The sequence below is a fragment of the Ptychodera flava genome, chromosome 2, assembly GCF_041260155.1.
Source record: "Ptychodera flava strain L36383 chromosome 2, AS_Pfla_20210202, whole genome shotgun sequence".
NCBI classification, from domain to species: Eukaryota; Metazoa; Hemichordata; class Enteropneusta; family Ptychoderidae; genus Ptychodera; species Ptychodera flava.
The window spans coordinates 36,504,898-36,526,813 of NC_091929.1; the positions used below are offsets into that span (position 1 = coordinate 36,504,898).

Sequence of the window (21,916 nt, forward strand, 5' to 3'; positions counted from 1 at the left end):
AGCAAGATTTTACTCATTATTGAATGACATGTTCACAGTGCATTGTTTGATTACTTTTCTACTTCAAATATGCTCTTTGACACATAATCTGGTTTCAACAGGAATTACTCCTGTCCAACGGCTTTAATCCGCTTTACTGATGAAATTGCTAGTAATGCTATAAAATCTAAGTGTCTTTAATAACAACTCATCAATGGCGTAGTAGTCTGAATGAAACAAATGCCTCATTTTCTGTAGAAATAGCTGACACTCCGATCTCATAAGTACAATCAGGTGGAATATTTGGGGTAACACTTGATGAAACCTTATCATTGAATCTCTGTATAGATAATTAATGTAAGAAACTAAGTTAACGCATTGGTTTACTTGGAAGAGTGCGTTTCCTATATCCCTTCTGATCGTCGTGTGTTCTTATGTATTATGGTCTTACTCAGAGTGCTTTAGATTATTGTTGTAATGCTAGGGGTAATACAAACATTATTACATTCTTCAAAAGAGAGCGTTACGTACGCTTTTTGAACTAGGAATTGATTTTCCTTCAGATGCTTTATTTTCTACATTTAATGTCTCTGTGTGCTATAAGAGCTCTCTGTGACCAACATTTGTACAAAGTGGGGTTTGGCCCAGTGGTTTTGACTGTGATGTCTTCGCTAAGTGACTGGGTGCCGTACGCTTTGAGTACGCTGTGTCTTTCGCCAAGGAAAGAGATGTATTCATTGCTCTGATAAAGTTTGTGTACAATGTGTGATAGCGAGTATGCCTCATGAACTCTAGAGGGACTGCGTGTGGAGCGGTCGCAGATAGAAAAACTGTAATAACTTAGCTCGACTCTTAAACATTTCTTTTTTAAGGGTGAGGATTTGGCCGAGCGGGTTTGACTTTGGTGTCTTCGCTAGGTGAATTGGTGCTGTGCACTGTGAGTTCAGTTCCGATCGAAACTATATAGAATTTTCTTTATACTGGATTTTCTTTATACTGAAATATGCCCTTTAATTTGTGTAAACTAAATAGTATACAGACAAGAGTAGCCATTTGCATGTTAAAGTATCCGAAAACATCCTGTGACTACAAATTTATCTTTCATTTTAGAGGTTCATTTATTGTTTGTGAAGGTCAGATGTACTCTAGCAGAACCATACACCATATTAATGTCGGATTTACGATACATTCAATAAATGACGGCTGGATACTGTAATAAAATACCTTTTCGTTTATTGATATCTGTTTTCATGAAATAGAGGATGTACAAATATTGTACTGAAAAAGATCCTGGTTGGGTATGGCACGAGAGAATTTACGAAGCTCACAAACTGTTATCCTATTCGTAATCTCTCACCGTTAATCATATTCTAAACCTATCCACTTAATCATCATAGTTCAATTGTGCTTGAATATCTTGTAACACCAACTGAACTTCACTCATTGAGCTAGACTGTGGCCCATTTAATGCTAAGAACCTGATTTCTCTAGTTAAGGAAAGCAACCTGGCAAAAGTTTAGACCCAAAATACTTCCCTGATCTCAAAATGTCCCATTTTTTCAGTTTATCTTGATTCTCACACAATCTCACAGCCATTAATCACGTTCTAAACATATCTACTTACTTGAATATATTGTCCCACAAACAGAACTTCACTCATTGAGCTAGACTATGACTCATTTAATGCTAAGAACCTGATTTCTTTGGTCCAGGAAAGCAACCTGGCAAAAGTTTAGACCCCAAATACTTCCCTGACCTCAAAATGTCAATTTGTTTTCAGTTTATCTTGATTCTCACAAGATCTAACAGCCATTAATCACGTTCTAAACATATCTACTTACTTGAATATATTGTCCCACAAACAGAACTTCACTCATTGAGCTAGACTATGACTCATTTAATGCTAAGAACCTGATTTCTCTCGTTCAGAAAAGCAACCTGGCAACAGTTTATAACCCCAAACACTTCCTTGACCTCAAAATGTCCCCATTTTTCAGTTTATCTTGATTCTCACACAATCTTATGATTTTTTATTCATATCTTGATATGAGATTCTAGAACATTTACAGTGAATTGCTTTGAAGCATTGGCATTAGACGAACTAGACATATTGTCTAAATCGAGGTGTTGCTAACACTGTCGGGTGCAATTAACAGCAAAGCGGTAACATGAATCGATCATAAAAAATCAACTCTGCAAAAGTTGAAACATTGTCTAGTAGGAAGTCAGACGTAGTCTAAACAAAACCACCACATATGTCTAAGCACTGTCCAAGTCTTATCACTTGCTTTCAGGTGTATTTGTTTTGACTACATCTGACCTGCTGCAAGACAATGTTTCAACTTTGGCAGAGTTGATTTCTCCGTGGTCGACTGGAATTACTGTTTAGCTGTTAATTGCATTCGACCACGGAGAAACCACGAAGTGGTAGCACTGAATTCATGCAAGTTATTTGACTTCAAAAGTGTTCCGGCTGACCTCTAAAATGTTCCTTGCTAATGTGATTAAAGTACAATTCCTTTGCTTTGCCTGATAATTGATAATTAATTGAAAGATACACTACACTTCAAAAGTGTCCCCGTGAACCCTTAAGTTTTCCGTCAATACTCTGTTGATTATATGTTTCAATTGCTATATCAAATCTCCATTTTTGTAAAATGGAAGCAGATACCTCAACTTCAAAATTGTCGCAGAGAATCTTTAAATGTCCATTGATAATCTGATCATTTTACCCTTTATTTAATTTAACAACATCTACAACAACATCTGGCTTAAAAGTGTTCCCACGACCTCTAAAGTGTCCAATGATTATCTGATGATTATCTACTTCCCCCGCTGTCTTAAAATGCTTTCCTTTAATAGAAGCAAATACTTAGAATTGAAAAGTGTCCCAGTTAACCTGTTAAGATGCCCCTTGATAATCTGATCAAATACCCTTCCACCACTTTATCTTACAACTGGTATTGAATAGAAGCAATATTTGACCTTTAGAGTGTCGGATGATTATCTGATGATTATATGCCTTCACTAACAACAGGAAGTAACAGCATTGAATTCAAACAAAATGTTTGACTCCAAAAGTGTCCAAGATGATCTCTAACGTTTACTTTGCTAATCTGATTACAGTACATTTCGACTATTTTGTCCAATAATTAACATTGAATAGAAAAAAAAATCAGTGTAACTTCAAATTTTCCCTTCCGATTTCTTATGTGTCTCCTGATAATTATGATGAGTATATGCTTCCAGTGCCACATCCAAGTACGTTTCAAAAGTATATCTCGTAAAGCCACTAGCCCCATCCCCCAGGCTAATTCTCTCGAAAGCCTTACTCTTAGATTTTTTTCCAACTTGAATAATTACATAGCAGAAATCAATATGACTTCAGAATTATCAATATCACTTTAAAATCGTCTCTTGGTCGGCATTGGGTATTTTTGAAGAATGCTAACCATAGACTTTTTCAGGTTTTTCTCATATTTCAATCTGATTTAATATGATGTATTTACTAGCAGTAAGCATTTTGAATTCAAAACCTTCCTTTTAGGGGAGGTATATTTTGAAATCACGAGTTCCCACTCTTTTTAAGTTTGTACCGTGCCATTATCTCATATTTGTTTGTATTTGAAGTATAAATAATAGAAATCAACATGACTTAAAAATGTCTTCAAGACTTCAAATATGTCCTTTCTTTAGAGTTGTAAACTAGCCCTTCAATTTATTTATTCTTTCCTTAACCCTAATATAGATTTTACATTCGGCTTGAATTAGTAAACAGCAGCAATCAGCATGATTTCAATTATGTGCATGTCTTTAACAGCATCTCTAAATAGACTATAATTATTTTTTTTTTAAACTCAAGCCCTCCCGCTTGATAATTCTTATTGAGCGCACGCATTATGTGCGTCTTAAATGCAAGATAATAGCAATCAGTTGACTTGAAAATTGTCTACATGCCTTCAAATGTGATCCTGAATTTTTGGGTACGTAATGTTTTTAAAAAGAGACAATAATGATACATTATTTGTCAAAGCCAAAAGAGACGTTTCGGCCTTTTCCCTCTGTGATTTTTCACGATAACTTGAGCCCTCTCATATATATATATATATATATATATATATATATATATATATATATATATATATATATATATATATATATATATATATATATATATATATATATATATATATATATATATATATATATATCACATGAACTGGCCCGTATCTCCACCTGTGTGACGTACACCAGCACAGATAAGAAATCCATATTACCGCTGTTGTACGTCATCAACCGGAACTTTTTTTCCTGCAATGGTACCGTTCGTACGTGCACGTCGCGACACAGACCGATTTGTCGTGATCGATGCCGTGCTCTCATGGCATTTTGACAAAAAGGTGACCCGATAAATCCAGATACGGAAACATAGAAGGCATGCCCAACGAAATTTCGAGTCGCTAAAGCTTTACTATTCCCAAGAATCGAATGAGGATACCGTCGATCGTTTGGCTCAGTAACGTCACGGTTCCAGTTGCAAGGCTAATGTGGATATCGTCGTACCTGGCGATCGCCAAGCGACGTCGTACCTGGCGATCCCGATTGGCGATAAACCCGAAAGATACACCTCAACGAAAGTGCAACTTAATAAATGAATACTGTATAAACTTCGGGAAAGCGACATAGAACGCCAAATATCGACGAACAACGATAAATTTCCTTCATCACACAAATACTATTCCGTTGTTTCTCGATCGGAATCAAGCCTAAGCTGTCGAACTGTACAGCGTAAACTCTGCAGTGCAGCGCTGTAGAATCCGATGCATTTCGAAAGTTGACTCGGACAACACTCACAACAGAACAGAGTTCTCGTCAAGTAACAAAATTGGGAAGTACCTACGGGCGATATATGTGTTACAGCAAATATCAAAGTCCGTATGACGAAAACATTGACGACTGAGATGGCCACCGGCGGAGACCGGTGACGGCAGTGCCCACTACACAAGCGTACACTGTCACAGTGTGTGTGTCATCGATCTGAAACTTTCGGGCTCGCCAAGGCCGTAAACTTGTGATATTTTAAAAGCCACAGCATCTCTAAGAATGATAACTACTGTTTCGATCGTGCCGTTGCATTCGCTTTATAAATATAATTCTAAATATTCTAAATAACTCAAAATACTATCGTTATCAGTCGCCAGCGCGGTGAAAGCTATGCCCGGCGATGGCAGACTTGCCCTGGCATCGCTCCAGCGCGAGACAATGATTGACACGCGCACGTGACCGAATCCGTATGTCTGATTGGTGGAGATACCATTCCATGTATCAAAGTTTTAGCTTAATGGGATTTATGAATGAAAGTACACCTGTAAACATTTGCACATCTCCTAGGTGACGGACCGCTTTACTCATTAAATATAAGTAATCCGCGTAAATAAAACACAAAATCGCGATAATCATGCAATTTGTTACAATAATTTTGATCCATCCACATCAAAGAAAAATAAGAAGACTGTTCATGTGATAAATATATAATCCCATGGAATTTTTCTCTGTTTGACGTCATCGTATACTCGTGTTTTTCGCGGAGCCGCACAACTTCTCGCCTTCGGCTCGAAGTTGTACGGCTCCGCGAAAAACACTCGTATACGATGACGTCAAACAGAGAAAAATACCATGGGATTATATATAATATATATATATATATATATATATATATATATATATATATATATATATATATATATATATATATATATATATATAACGAATGAGGGCTCAAGTTATCACGAGATATATCAACAGAAAAGAGGTTAACCTGAACAACATGTTTATTACCTCGTTGTAAGATATTTAATAGATCAAGTCAAGACTAATTTTACACGACAAAGTCCCTCCAGGTGATTTGAGAGTATGCCGCTGCTGCAGGTAATATATTCTCCAAGTAAAAAAAAACAGACTCGATGCCAAATCGTGTCCGATCATTTCTGCGTTTCCCTCAATACATGAGACACAACTGAGGTATTGTTATATCGATGCCTGTGTGTCTGCCGATATCTGTCTACGACTGTCTCTGTGTGTTTTATATCTTTTGACGCGAATGGCTTATACGATGGTACATAGCAATGATACACGTTTTTTAGATCCACTTATTTGTTTACCAGTATTTTAAAAAAACAAGGAATACCATCGACAGGATATACATTACAGGCAAGAGTAAACTTATTCACTTTGTTTTAAAAAGGTGTTGTGCTTAATTCCTTACTACCATTGTATTCTCTTCAAAGTATCCTCTCACAACCACCTCAGAACGCTCTTTCATTATCAATTAAAGTTCGATGCTTGTATAATTTGCATACAAATGGAACTCCATTCATGGGTCTTATAAATTGTTGCAAATTCAGAGGTAAAAACATGATTTCTTTCGAACAAGAAGTGTCCTTTCAATTATTTACATCTGGCAAAATACTTGATATACACGATATATACACATATACTGATTCTGTACATGTGTCATATACTTTCAGAATACACGTACGTATAGTAATAGAGTACAGAGTACACTTAGTGTGCAAAGATCTGCATTACGTATACTCTTGATCTGCAAAGATATACGCTACGCATATCAACGTCTTGGAATGTTCCATATACAAAGATATACGTTACGTATGCAATTAGTATTATGTTCCATATACGTAAATATACGTAAATATACTGAACGTATATCAAGCATTTTGTCCAGTGATTAAATATTCTTCTTTACCATTTAAAAGCCCTTAAATGATGTGTGTGTACTAAACTTGTAACATCACCTCATCAGAGTTTAGTTACGAATGTATGTTTGCAGTCAAGAAATAGCATTATGAACTACATGAAACAGAGTGTTAAATGTCCATTTTGAGTGTCACTGTCAAACGTCATATTTTGGTAGACTGTACTTGATCTTATTCAATGAATGTTGACATTTCGGGAGATACATTGATGCTTACACGTGATTTAATCACTCTCTCCTTAACATCAAATATTGAAAGGCACGTGTGTGAGTTTGTGATGTGCTATGTCTTCTTCCTTTGCCTAATTTTGTTCTTGTAGGGGAAATAACTTTGATAAGACTTGCGGACAATAAAAATGGTAACTGCAAAATGCTAAGGTGATAAATGTGTCTTAATGTCAAGGCCATTACTTCTGTTTCACTCATATGACGATGTAAATGTGATGCTACATTTTAAGGAATTAAGGAATTAACAATATTACGGATAAAAGTATACATACATTTCATTCCTAAACAACTTGAACATTTTTAATATTCAGATAAACATCTACCAGCTGCATTTACAAAATTTAGTCAACTGAAAAAAACAAGTTTAAAAAAAACATGCTTCGCGATGTATTAGCGTAGTAAGTAGAAGTCCTATCTGGGTATCAAATGCTAAAATTGAAACTACTGAACATGAAATTAACATAAGAATTTCTAACTCACCCACATCAAATGAGACATTGTAGAGTTTGTAGCGCAAGAGGCTAATAATATTCTGTTGTTGGTTTATTTAGACAGTGAGTCCATTGCATTTAGTAAATCAAAGCGCCTTGGAGCTTTTAATTAGATATTTTAAAGCAAGACAGATATCTTTCAATCTCCTTTTTGTTGAATTTTACGAGCTTTTACGAGTTTCATATTCTCACGCTAACTTGCTTTTTGCTGCTATCAGCAATTTGCCTTGACGTTGTAGGATTTTCTTTCCGAAAACGTTATGATCGCCTTTGCATGTGGTGATTTTTGTTTGACAAACAGTTGCAAACTACTCTCCTACTTTTGAGAAATCATTTGGTTTTCTCAGCATGTTCGTCTTTGTATTGTCATCTTGTATGATTGGCGGCATCCGACAATAATAACAAACATCGAAAAACTTCGATTACTCAACAGTGTGCAGTCGTGGTTTAAAATTGAAGATACTCGAACACGACTAATGCAAGAGGAATGAGGCTTTATTATCGCCGCCATGCCAAAGAGTCTATGCAATTATTTCTACTAATTAATTCCAAGGCTGATGATTTTCCTTTTACTCAGAGGTCGGCTAGTTTTGCGTCTGACTTGGTTAACTGAAGGTAACGCTATGCAACAAACTGTACGTGCACCGATGCTCAGCGCTTCTTATTTTCTCAAGGCTGGCGCATCTAAAAACTGATGTGAAAAAGGCCTTTGTAGTAGTTACTATAAAGTCAGATTTGCAAGAGGCATCCAATATATATTACCACAGGAGGTAGGGTAAACGTCTGTCGTAAGGGTGAGGCGGAGTTAGAGATGTCAAGATCTCAGGACAGATTTTTTGTTGCTTTTGTTTATGTTATACGTTTGGCAATTCTATATGTTGCCAATAAACATTTACACTACCAAACTTGGGTGCCTTTGTCTTATCTTATCATTGGTCTTGTTGATATTTCTCTTTTCCTCCTTTACTATGTCATGCATTTGTCCTTTACCAATCTTATGCAAAGATTTATCACGATGTGTCGTCTATTTTCTGTTTGATTGCCTTCTGTGTCAAAGCAAGCATTGGTAAGTCACTAATCTGTGTAAGCTGTCACCAGATAAATACCGCATATTTGACAAAGCAAAATCACCCTTGCTTATTTTATTATGTTGATATCAAACCTCCATAATTTGACTGGACAACCGTTTACATGCATTTACATGCTGTGTGAACTAATTTGTTTACATTTGGCCGCTATAGAAGTAAATACTACAGATATGGGCTTGTATTGAGTAACATCAAGGAAGCAAATCTATAATGGCTTATTTCTAAATTATTAAAATCGACTTGTCATTCTTTTTATTATCAAACTTAAATCATAGATTTCCATCGGATTCTTTGTTACACCAGAGAGTAGAGTTTAACCAGTGGTGTGACCAGTACCGCTCGGGGTCTCGGATTTCCTATCATGTCAGACGGCTGGTTAAGTCTCTTATCTTGTATGACAGGAGGGGTCAGAAAAATATGAAGATATGTTTTGCACAGTCTTGAGGACCGCGTGTGTTTTGAATCCTGTGGTAAATGCCTCCGCTCGCTGACATGGCCTACTTCCATTTGAATAGCATGCAGTCTATCTAAAGACAAGGTGCGCGATTTCCCTCATGGAAGTATGTGTACAAGCACTTCGTGCTGTTTGGTCTGGACTGATTCTAGCATCACATGCCCTCGCAAAAGGTAAATTTACGTCTTTGTTGTCGTCAGATTTCTTGTCCTGGCAAAGTAGTCGAGAATCCTTCAAGTTCAACTACTCAACTCGAGTGTACGACATACACCAGAAGCCTGATACATTATGAGACTTAAGCCTTTTTTTCACACCTAGTCACTGTTGACTTGCAGTGTGGCAACATCTGTGCATGTTTTTTGTTTATCTGTGATGTGCAGAACAACTGCTGCGCTTCTGAAAACACATATATTATGATGTTTTCAACTCATTGGATGATTTTAATATTTCATGGTAAATCTTTAAGAAGAAAGATATCAAAGCTAAGACCAATAACTTCTTGAAAGGGGTCTTCAGACATAAATAGCGATGTAAAACTTTATTGAACTTTAGATAAAAGATACATTATGAATAAAGTTGATTGGACAGAATCATCTACACCATATACCTTTGCCAACGTTAATAGGTAATAATATTTGTGTTGTTCTTCTGTGTTGGCGCGCTTTGTTTTCATGAATAAGGAATATAATGACAAGATTCTATACCATACATAACTAAGACCAAACATTAATAAACTCATTTTAAATTCCAATATTTTTCACAAATTCATAGCTACTGAGATTTAGACTGTGTGATGAATTAATAATCGATAGGATAAAGTTTTAATAATAAATTGAAATGTAAAGTCAGATCAAAATTGTGATCTTCAATACATTATAGATTTTAGTTGATTGTACACCATCCAGTCGTCCACCAATCGTCGGTGAGGGCGGGATTACAGTTTGGATCGTCTGGAGGGAAGTCTGTCCATGTCACCGCTCTATATTCGTCCAGTTTAGCCAGCATCTGTGCCACAACATCTGGGTTATCATCGGCTACATTGCATTCTTCACTTGGATCAGCTGAAAAGAAAAAAGTTATGTAAATCTTTAGAAGCTGCAGTTGTTGATAAAATGCGTAGGTGTTATAAAACCTACAAGCAGTGTTGACATATTTCAGACGTAATTTAAAATAGTTGTGTCACAGTATTGACATGAAATTTATTTGTTCAGCTTCGTCTCAGTAACACAGTATTTGAAGTAGCGAGTATTTCTTTTGTTTGTTTGTCATTTCTTTTCTTCTTGTTGAAGTTGTTGTTGTCGTTGCTGTTGTGATTTAACGTATTTTTGTTCATAAATACACATGTGTATGCACTCAAAAAATTTGGCCAATAAAGAATAATTTTTCAAGAGTATCATCACCTTCCATGTCGAAAAGAAAGATTGAATCTTCATCAGGTAATGGTAAGTCTGCTTTTTCGTCAGGTTCAGTGTGGTAAGGTGTCTCATACCAGTACACTGCAATTGAAATAACCATTCAGTTACCAAGTGACACTGAACGCGGCTCTTTATATAACGATTTGTCAAAACAATACAACTTCATCTATGTACGCATTCTAACATCTAATTGAGACGTTTTCAATGCCGCAGAAGTGTTTTTTTGGCTTTAGCATACCGCCAACAAGTATCTTCATTTTAATTAAATTAAGATACCGACACAGGTGAAAAAAAGAAGACAGTGATAATTCTTGCAGACACACGCCTATTAGACATCAAATTTACCCTTAATTCTATAAAGGTGGTTTTTATATTTGGCAGACACGCAGAAGCTGCACACTTAAATTAGCACGTAATTATGCGATTATATAAAGATCTGTCAACATATACTGTCTCTTGCAACCAGTTGGCAATGTCTTTAAACGTAAAAACCGTTTGGAGGAAAGTCCCATATCTTTAAATTTATATCTCATCCTATTTGCATATTTTAGAATTCGTTTTGTTTTTGTTTTTTTTTTTTTGGGGGGGGGGTCTAAACTGCCCCAACTCCTAGAATTTTCTGAAAAGAAGTTATTGTGAACATGCCGCACCGGTGACTATCAAGTGACAGGAGTACATGAGTTCACTAAATGCTCAAAGATTATGTCATTTTAATAAAAGGGAGAATATGAAATTAAATCATACAAAAAGAAAAAAGTTGGCATTTTGAAACTGTAACATTTTAATGATTTTTAGTTTCATGTAATGTTTGACCGAGAATTGCGGGTGGATCGTACAACATTTAGAGAAAAGGATGTTTTTGAGCAAATATTGATACCCGAAGGCTCATAACAGTTTCCGCTTTTTTGTGGTCGACGCGCTCAAAAGATAAGGGTAGGCAACGAGCTGTGAGTAGTGCAGTAGCTTCCCATTTACAAAGCAAGGAAATTCCTTGCGTATTGTCATTTTCTTGAAACATTTATATGGTTTTCAATACAAGCAAAACAAAGACGTTCGGCCATGCTTATGATCACACTTCAGAGAGTGTCACGTTTACCAAGAAATGTGCTAAATTGTAAACTTGGTAAGTCAAATACTGATCCAAATTACAAAATTGTCAGCTTTACTTAGACGTGCAATACTAGGCAAACATATTACAAAGCAATATATATATATATATATATATATATATATATATATATATATATATATATATATATATATATATATATATATTGCTTTGTATATATTGCTTTGTATATATATATATATATATATATATATGTATATATTTAGTTTTCCTTGAGGTAAGCTTATATATATATATATATATATATATATATATATATATATATATATATATATATAATGTACTTATCTATTTAGACTATTGCTGCAGTGCATGGGGGACGAGCGAAAATATAAACGAGATATTCAAACTACAGAAAGGCGCCGTTAGTGTTATGATGGGCCCTTAGTAAAACTATTCTACCGATGGACATTTTAGATTGCATATTTTGCCTTTACCTGATAGAATGTTATACAAACATATGTGCGCAGTGTTTGAATCCTTGAAAGGTGTAGCCCAATTGTATGTGATGGGAAATGTTAGAATTATGTCAATCAGCGTCACAGCCGTATGACTACAGCTAATTTCCTTGATATCCCTACAACCAAACTTGATGTTTAAACAAAGATGGTCAGTAAAGGGAGCTATGGAATTGAATAAGGTGTAAATAGAAGTCAATGTTTTCGTACACTTGTCCTTTTTAAAGCAGTGACTGCCCATTGATGTAATTTGTATTTCAAAATTATTCGCAGAAATTTAAATCTTTCATGTTGTCCCTGTTGAATGTGGCAGTTGTTAAATGTGGTTGCTTGTTTTTGTACTCTTTTAAAATTAGTTTTTAGCCTTTGTTTATTAAATTTGGTGTAATTTCGAGGAGATAAACTCTCTCTGGAGTTTACCAGGCTACACTCTCTTAATAAAACCAATCAGAATACAATAAAATAAAGATAAAACACTGAAATGAGAAGTCATTTTGAAAACGAATTCACAAAAGTGGTGTCACAACCCTAGATTTTAAGATAAAATAGCCAGATTATTTCTTGGTATACAAAGGAATCTGTGAAAAAAGTGGACTCGGCATTTTCTTATCTTTTGATAGATATACTGTGAAGAACTTTGATTGTGGCCATCGCAAATTTCTCCGTAGGTCGCATTGGGGCTTTTATTTTTTGTATGGTGGTTTGTACCTTTTAAGTTGATTATTAGGGATACCGCGCATTAAAATTCAACAGAGGAAAACTAATTGTCATGATGACACAAACAAAAAAACAATTCACTCACGATGTTGTTCAGTAAAACTGAATGCCGGATATCCTTGGATGAGTTTCCATTGTCCATCTCTGTAAAGATAAGGCATAGGATATCTAAGTTTGCCAAACGGAAAGTTGTTTATCGCATTGAATTTTCCCTATTTCGCTCAGGTCATATAATTAATCTTTTGAATGCCAACGTATTTTAGTCACCTTTATAAAATATAACCAAAGCAATTTTCAGCTCTGGACAATTTAGATTTTCAAACTTTTTGGATCAAATCCGTTGTTCATCACGTAACGTGATGTCACTTTGTCCAAAATCATCAACATATTACAGGAAAATCTATAAGCAGTGGTAAGAGGTTGCACTAACATTTCGGTGGAAACATTATTGCACTGAAAGGGTGAATGAGGACGTTCCCTGTAAGAGATGCAACTTGTCGGCATTACCTCAATCATACATATGAAAGTATTTTTCACCTTATAGCGGCTCCGTAGGACTCATTTGGAACATCCTCATCGATCGTGATCAAAAAACCAGACCTTTTGGATTTCTTCTGTTTGGTAATCATTTTCCAGGCACTTACACCATCGATGTCGTCTTGCAACGACAAGTAAATATCCAGAGAGAGTAGAGTTTAGAAAAATCCAAACACGTCTCATAGATAGTGCGTATTGAATGAATGTTCGCATGCGTGCGTGTATACTCAGTTAGGTAGGTGTAAATGCCAAAAAAAAAGACATTTAATGTACGTACAGTTATGTACATACTTTCAATAATCGCAATCATACCAATCCATAATCCAATGACATTAGGTCAGAATTCGTAAGACAATAGTTGTAAACATAGACACAAAACAGCACAGAAAAGACAGTAAATAGACGGTACTCAAACAAAGTCATTTTTAAGAAAGAAAACTATATGGACCTCTGGCCAATAAGACCAAGAAGTGATGTCAGGTGTTTCGAAAATATTCCTTCAGCGATCTATATATCCTTATATTCCTTCAGTGATCTATCCATCCGACTGAGGAGTCTTACATATGTTAATAAATATATTCCCTCAGATATATATATATATATATATATATATATATATATATATATATATATATATATATCGATCTATCTGTTCATCTTTTAATCAATCAATCAATCAATCAATCAATCAATCAATCAATCCATCCATCCATGCAACCCGCATTCACAATATCCTATATGTTTATCTATCTATGTTTTCTGATATACACTCACATTGTTTAGTTTTGCCGCCGGCAGCCTCAATTAAAGTAGGGAACACATCGACAGCATGCATCATCCTGTGGGTAAAATACTGGAGTTAAGAACTTTTTCTTCCAATGAAATGTATAAGGTATCATTAAACGAAATCGATGTTAATTGTATAACGTGTTTTGAATATGTTGACGTATTAGTTGTAGAATAACGCGGTTCAAAATTAAATTTGTGACGATTACTTTAATATTAGATACCATACAGTCCCAGTAACGACATGATGACATCTTTCATTGCAACTGTTCTGAATGTAAAAAACGTTCTAGTCCACTGAAGCTGTGGCTTTATCGATAGTGTTGTCAAGTTTTACATATATAGGCCTAATCAAGTCCGGACTTAGGTTTATCAATCAGCTATAATACAACCTCTGACTTCTGACCTTTACCTGGGGCAGCTGAGCTGAATCTGTGCAACCCTTATAAGCTTTTAAGTATCAGAGGTCACCAACTTGGTTACGTACACTGAAGAAAACGTGCCGAGAATTTTAATTACTGGGACTATACATGATACACAACACTTACTCATTGCTGACGTAACCTGTCTTCTTAATGCCTTTGCCATGGGCCATGGCAACTGCTTTAATACCACCGTCGAAGTACGTTCCTTTGTTTCCACGGAGAGGGAAGTTGCTAGCTGCGTGTTTGACGTCACCACCATTCTGATGATGTCAAAAGATAGCGTGCTTGTCATACAATTTTTTGGAGATTTAATATCGAAGCTTAAATATCAAAGCGTTTTGTTGAATTTTTAGTTTACTTTGTTTTGTTTTTGTCTTTCTATAATGCACAAGCATCTTACTTATTAAAGTAATTTAAAATTATGATTTTCGTAGTCCGAATATTACACTATTTAGCATTTAATTAGATTGAAATTTTAATTGCCGTAATATCCTGAGTCATAGTATAACCCTTGATTTAGGTATCGTAAAAATGTGAACAAAGTGTCAACAACTTGAACAAATGGGCGGCGATATTTATCACTCTAATGACGGGAGATATTTCCTCAATACACACCAACTAATGTCGAAGCTAATAATACCTCTCACACCCAAGAAATAAAATGGAGACATGATTTCTTCACTATGGCTTACATTAAGGTAGTATGCGCAACGAAAGTGAAAGACTGAAACTTTAGCTCAATCTTTCCTCGATTTAACTTTAAACCATATCTTAGTACTACGTCAAAAATTAAAATAGGGAACAATGTGCAAAGTTTGGTTCTACAAAATACAAAATACCAACACTTGGCGCTCCAGTGTTAACTGTAAGGTAAAAATATTTTTTTCGAAATACTATGCAAACCTTTTTTTATACCAAGAACTTTGAAATAGGCCCCGAAATACAAGTGGTAAATGAAATTTATTATTAAACAATTGAGAGTCCGAATATCTGTTTCCGAGTCGCATACTGCCCTATAATTACAAGAGCATCAACGGAACAAGCTTTCCGATTGAAAAGTTCATACTTGCACCTTTAGTCTACATATAAGTAATCTAGAAACATAGGCAACAAATATCTCTCGCGATATGAAAGGTTGAGTTTAAATGAGCTTAAATGTCTTCTCATCGTGCAAATTACATTTACTGTGATGCAATGTGTCTCTCATTCAATTATAGACTTTCAGGAAATGGGACAAAGTGAATTAATGCTCACATCAGAGTGGAAAAGAACGAATGTATCGTCCCACATTCCAGCGTCTTCAAAGCGGTTCTAATGTTACCATGATTCATCCATGAGCGTCACCTGACCTAAAGATGAATACGTATAGTATTATGGATACTGAGGAAAATACGGGAGTGAAGTTTCTTTTAAGAACGTCGCATGGAAATGATTTGTAAAGATTGCACTGCTTAACTTTTTTGAATGGCAAAGTCAATTTTTTGTCGCCTTTACAAAATATAATGCGGACAATTTTTTATCAGTTTCAGACAATATTTTTATTAGATTGTCCCTAAACTTTGGCTCATGCATTGTAGCAAATGAAAGGTGATGTTAATTCGTTCCAAAGTTATCAATTATATTAAATTTAAAAAAATTTTCAAATTTGATTACTTATACACAAAAATTTCTATGGCAAAAATTACGGCACCCAAAGGGTTAATTAATAAGTTGGCCATGGCTCATGACTTCGTTGTATCGCAATGCGGTACGCACATGCTATTGTCAGGGGGGCGTAAATAAAAACCGGATCAAATACACATACCTGAATATGTCTTCCGATCATCATTAGTAACAATGCCATCATACATTTCTTTGTATTCGTCAGGTACCTAAAACAAAGAAAAAGAGTAGCAACCTTTGAGATATCAATGTAACCTTTTTCGTAATGAACATCTATTTAACTGTTGATACTGAGTTTTTGGCTCTATACATAAATGGAGCGATGTAAATGTAAAGTTATACTTCTGTATTTCGGGACGATTTAGCTTATCAAGTTCATAGATTATTAATATTCAAATTTGAAGGATTTTGGCAACATACCTCGAAATTAGATTCAAGTTTACTGAAAAAGAGAAAAACACAAGCTGTTCCATACACTGATGAGAAGGAAGTTCGTGGTAGCAGATTTAAAACATGGTATGATCTTATTGTGGCGGAAGAATACATTTATCTACTTACAGTGAGCGGTGAATGGGGTAGCTGGAATGCTAGGTAGAGGTACATTGGTGTGTTAGCGTCATGTCCATTGATAATGCCCAGGAGTTTTTCACGAAATAATAACTAGAAACAAAGACATCAGTGTAGTGAGAGATGAGGTAAAACTAATTACATTCAATCTGACGACACAATACTAGGCATGTGATCTCAAGCTACGAATTTAATCGTTGGCTTTTTGCATCACATCATAACATTGTAAGCCTCGACAGATTTCAGGGAATGCATTTTTCACACATTACTGAGAACGCTCTCGCCATAACGCGTGACGCCATTACCGATGCAATGACGTAGTTAAGATCACGCGTGATTTTAACTTTTCTTAAACTCGCAAAATTTACTTTAAGTACAGAAAAGGCTTAACATGATAAGCTTTGACAAGGATAAATCCTTTTTCACATGCAGAATTTTCATATTATACTTAATTTTCATATCATACTTACGGATGAGTACACGCCATCAACACCCTCTCCTTCTACTTTTTCACCATCATCACGGAAATCGTAACCGTAGTATAACGCGTCCGAACCATAGGGTCCTGTAATGAGGGGAGTCAGAGTTAGATCGTGTGAAGCTTCAGTTTTCCTGTGCAAAGTGTTTAGATATTTCAGTTATCTACGGCGAATTCTGCAGTATAAACTCTTGGTTTGTATGGGAAAATGAATGTGAACATGTGAGCTCTCTTACGCTTTCGAGAACACATAGACGACGTGGTATTGGATATTTAAACAATAAAGCACACCCAGAGACGGTGTACCACGAGATTTTGACCACTTCACGATATATATGCACGCGAGCGATACCGATTTTTGTCAAAATCGAGTGGTATACTTTCGCTGGGTGTAATTTATTGCTAATATATCATAACAGTATATTGAAATTCTAGCGGGGAACGTCGAAAACGGAATTTTGTTCAAGCTGAGAGCTCGCGCATATGCCAGCCGTGGTGTATCGCCAATATACCATGGTTCTTTTCGCGTCTCGATCAATCCGATCGCTGTATTTGAGTAATCAATATATTGGTATGATATAATACAAAATATGTAATGCTGTTATAGAAAGCATGTCCCTCCTGGCACAGCAAATTTGTCGACACTAATAAAAAGCGATGGATAATAAGAAACGCTTTAAACAAATGCCCAAAATGATGATCACTTAAAGCCTTTCACACCGATCATGTGATCGTGATGGAATGGTGAAACGAGTTCCTCGAGGCTTGCCTTTAAGATTAGTAAATGAGATTGGACAAACACTTTTTTCAAAGATTAATGAGCTTTTCTTCGTTCGTCAGGTCAACTCTGGACCGAGGGAGCTTCTCGTTGTACGTCTTACCTTTCTCTGAAGTTAAATGAGTATAGTAGTCGACAGATCCGAGATAGAAACCATAAAAGTGATCGAAACCTCGGTTGATTGGAATGTAAGACTCGTTGCAGTAACCTAAATGCCATCTGAGAATAGAGAGTATAAAGTAGGGTCAGTCTTCTAACATAAACATATGTATGTATGTATGTATGTATGTATGTATGTATGTATGTATGTATGTATGTATGTATGTATGTATGTATGTATGTATGTATGTATGTATGTATGTATGTATGTATGTATGTATGTATGTATGTATGTATGTATGTATGTATGTATGTATGTATGTATGTATGTATGTATGTATGTATGTATGTATGTATGTCTGTCTGTCTGTATGCATGCATGCATGCATGCATGCATGCATGCATGCATGCATGCATGCATGTAAGTAGTATGTATGTATGTATGTATGTATGTATGTATGTATGCGGACGGATGGATGGATGGAAGGAAGGGTGTTTTGCGTGTATAGACGAACGAATAGGGAATGTAGTATTGAGAGACAGAAAGAATCAAAACAGAGACTGAGAGAATTAGCTTGGATCATAACAAACGCATAATAGCCATGAAATCGCTGACAAGCAAACTATAATACAATATAACAAGTTTCTCGATTAACTGAACTCAAGAATTAACTCGAATGCGAAGGTGCCAACTGACACCGGAGAAACAACAATCACTATCAGATAACTCACTTGCCAACACCATACGTGGCGTATCCCTTTGATTGCAATATCTCAGGCAACGTGGTCAGCCATGTCGGCAATCCGTGTGGACGGTCAGGTTTGTAGACCAAATGCTGAAATACCAAACGATATAAAGCATAAGAAAAGTGTGTAAAACACGTTTTTTCAGAGAAATTGTCATATCTTTGCCATCTAGAGGTTAATGTTAGGCTTTCTCGATTGATATTTCACCAGTCGATATTGTACGCAACCTGAAACTGATAATTCTGGGTTCTTCCTGGACTACATCATTCACAAGAATTGTTCCTTCAACAATGTAACTTTTCACTCGTTTTCACGAGTTCAAATATTGATCTTTTTGATCGGATTAGTCCAAGTTTAATCCAATATCTTTCATATGTTCTGAGTCTCAGACCTGCAAGAAGTGATAAAGCTACCTTTTCCGACCACTTATAGATAAAGCATAGTTTGCAAAAACGAAATGATTTTAGTGTAACAAAGTCCGTCCACTGTAAGATCTTTTAAAGTCTCTAATGAATAAAGCTGGATTTGTAATAATGAAACATGCTTAGAATTTGAGTTTTAGTCTTCGTCTGTGTACTTTCGTTTTGTTTCCGTTTATTCTGATATTTAGTATAAAATTACTGCAACAGGAAGTGAACTTTCGCCAACGCTAAGAATTTCTTTTCGTAATATTTGTCTCTGGTGTCCTCTTTAAGTCCGTTCGCTTTTAAATATCTGATATTCGTAATATGTCTTGTCTTTATTATTCTATTAATTTATTACCTGAGATCCAATCTTGGCCGAATAGTAACCAGTCATCAAGCAGGAACGGGTTCTGAAAGGAGACAGACAAGTGAAAATTCAGCGACTTGGAAAATCGGAAAAGCTCTGGCCTACTAGTTATACTTCTATCACTGGACCTCAAGTGACTTATCTGGATAGGATATTTGAATCACTATCATAAATAGCTACACAGCACCCCTACACGTTAATATCTATATTTTGCTTCTGCTTACTTAATCCGGGGAGTTATTTACAGGTAAAGTTCGAAGCATTAAAAACATGAACTAAGGTAACTTAAACGGGTAATTTAATCTATAGTGAATTTCAAAATAGCTTGGAATTACAACTATAGGGTGATAAGAAACATGTCTGCATTCATTATAAATGTTCTACTTCGACAGATTTTAAAAATCAAATGAAACGTTCATTTTGCCAGAGTCAACATATGTGTTGCCGCTCTCCCATTGAAAAACTCACCCATACACTGACTGATTAAACATTCATATTGACTTTATCACATTTCTCGTCGTTGAAACTGCACAGAACGCTAACGACAGTCTTTTTTCTGTAAAGTGTTTACTGGTCAGTGCGACGATCGATGTTTCCTACACAGAATATCTTTTGTATTTGAGAGAAGTTGACTTTGTATTTAGTTCAATTTTTGCCAAATCTATCAAAGGAGAACGTTTGTAATAAGTGCAAATGACGTTATTTTCTATCGCCAGAAACGTTTTACTAATCATCCAAGCATGTTGTAATTCTGAAATTCTATGTTATTACATTTTTGTTTTATATGGCAGTAAATATTCACTGTTATTACTTAGACTTAGTTTTTGAGCGTATAAGTGTCAAAACAGGGTATATTGCAAGCAGAAGAAAACAATATACTTTGCTGGGCTTCTACATATATCGTAGGGCTAGGCCGGCCTTTAATTGCTGCGGAGAAAAGTCAAGCGATTGAGGGCAGTTTATGATGACGTAGCATCAATCAAATAAACGATCATCAGGTTTTAAACAGGTGAATCTTTCGTTTTTATTACTGATCGTAGCAATACTTACGGACTGCAAGATGTCTGTACATACATGTTGTCCAAGATAACACCATTGTCAGCCATATCCTGTAGGTTTGGTGTGATCATAGTAGGATTGTACCAACTTATATCATCCCATCCTGCAAATGAAAAAAAAATTACAAAATATCTCCAAGCAGAAAGAAATCATGCCAAATCCTTGTTGCAGAAACTTTGCTTTCTCTTAACTGAAGCAGTTATCAGTTTTCTTGGAGCCAAAGAAGGATACGTTAAGGATGCGGTAACCCAACTAAAAACAACAACAAAATTCAACATTTGACTGTAGGTAAATATCTTACCAAGATCGTCAGCCACCATGTGCAGGATATGGGGTTGTTTGTTTTTATTCTTGCCCGCTGAACCTGAAATACAAAATTGCTGATGTCAAAAGCTGCTGTATGTAGGAAAACTTTACAAAAATACACAACCCCCAATGACATATACAATGGTAAACGCAGTTTTAGGTAAGGAGGTCGAGTCCCCGGTCAGAGATTTGTCTTCTCTCGCAACGAGTTGTCTGTACATGGCACGTTGTCAATTCCTTGTCCAGTCTCTTGGTTGCATTTTCAATTATCTAAATTTCACCTGAGTGTAAAAGCAAGTGCCGAAGCAATAATCCGTTATCGGTACACTTTAGGTACTTTTCTTTCAATATGAAAGTCGATCAATATCCGCCCCCCCCCCCACCACCATAGCGATTAACAGACGTGCAACTGATCATAACACGAGTGATAACATAACACTAACCACGGGATGCCAAGCATAACAAGGCAAACAGAACCACGATCTTCATCTTCTGTTGAGAGTACTAGAAACCAGCACAGGATACGAATTTCTGCTGCAGATTACGGAAAGGATTAGTCTCATGACACTTTACAAAATCTCGTAAAGTCATGTTTTCATCCAGTAATACACACACATTGTTGGATGTATGTCTTCATGAGGAAAGATAATGTTTTATACAGAGACTATATCTCATTAGGCTAACGTTGCTCAAAGGCGAGGTCCTTATCTTACGTGCAAAACTAAGTTGATAGTAGAACAGATTACAGGAACAGTCGATGAATTTCTTGTACACGACATGCTAAACACTGCATTTCGCCTAATACCTTGCAATCACGTTGAACAAATGATAGCAAACACTCTACATACCACAAAAAAATAATTTCTTGCATTGCATTCCTTTAAGATACCACGGTCGCCAGGTCGATTGGACGAAAGTATGTTTCAGAAAGTAACACCCGCAAAACACTGAAAGAAAAAAGGTGAACTTA

At 35.8% G+C, this 21,916-nt stretch overlaps 2 protein-coding genes across 2 annotated transcripts in view; both read right to left on the bottom strand.

The window, feature by feature from the left end:
* LOC139119874 (arylsulfatase B-like) overlaps positions 1 to 21,481 on the bottom strand; it is a 269,229-nt gene extending 247,748 nt beyond the window's left edge. The window contains exons 1-9 of the mRNA XM_070683809.1: positions 21,390 to 21,481; positions 20,942 to 21,004; positions 20,632 to 20,743; positions 19,573 to 19,624; positions 18,796 to 18,899; positions 18,068 to 18,183; positions 17,179 to 17,273; positions 16,700 to 16,801; positions 16,284 to 16,350 (exon numbers count right to left, since the gene is read on the bottom strand). Of these exons, the coding sequence (XP_070539910.1) occupies positions 16,284 to 16,350; positions 16,700 to 16,801; positions 17,179 to 17,273; positions 18,068 to 18,183; positions 18,796 to 18,899; positions 19,573 to 19,624; positions 20,632 to 20,743; positions 20,942 to 21,004; positions 21,390 to 21,435 (757 nt within the window). The 5' untranslated portion in view covers positions 21,436 to 21,481. The remainder of the gene's footprint in view (positions 1 to 16,283; positions 16,351 to 16,699; positions 16,802 to 17,178; positions 17,274 to 18,067; positions 18,184 to 18,795; positions 18,900 to 19,572; positions 19,625 to 20,631; positions 20,744 to 20,941; positions 21,005 to 21,389) is intronic.
* LOC139119899 (arylsulfatase B-like) lies at positions 9,536 to 15,828 on the bottom strand. Its single transcript, XM_070683855.1, has 7 exons — positions 15,734 to 15,828; positions 14,603 to 14,739; positions 14,043 to 14,107; positions 13,269 to 13,389; positions 12,817 to 12,875; positions 10,413 to 10,508; positions 9,536 to 10,073 (listed from the first exon to the last, which is right to left on the bottom strand). Exons 1-7 carry the CDS (start codon positions 15,767 to 15,769, stop codon positions 9,895 to 9,897), a joined length of 693 nt encoding a protein of 230 aa, XP_070539956.1. The 5' UTR covers positions 15,770 to 15,828; the 3' UTR covers positions 9,536 to 9,894.
* Positions 21,482 to 21,916: the final 435 nt, after the last annotated feature.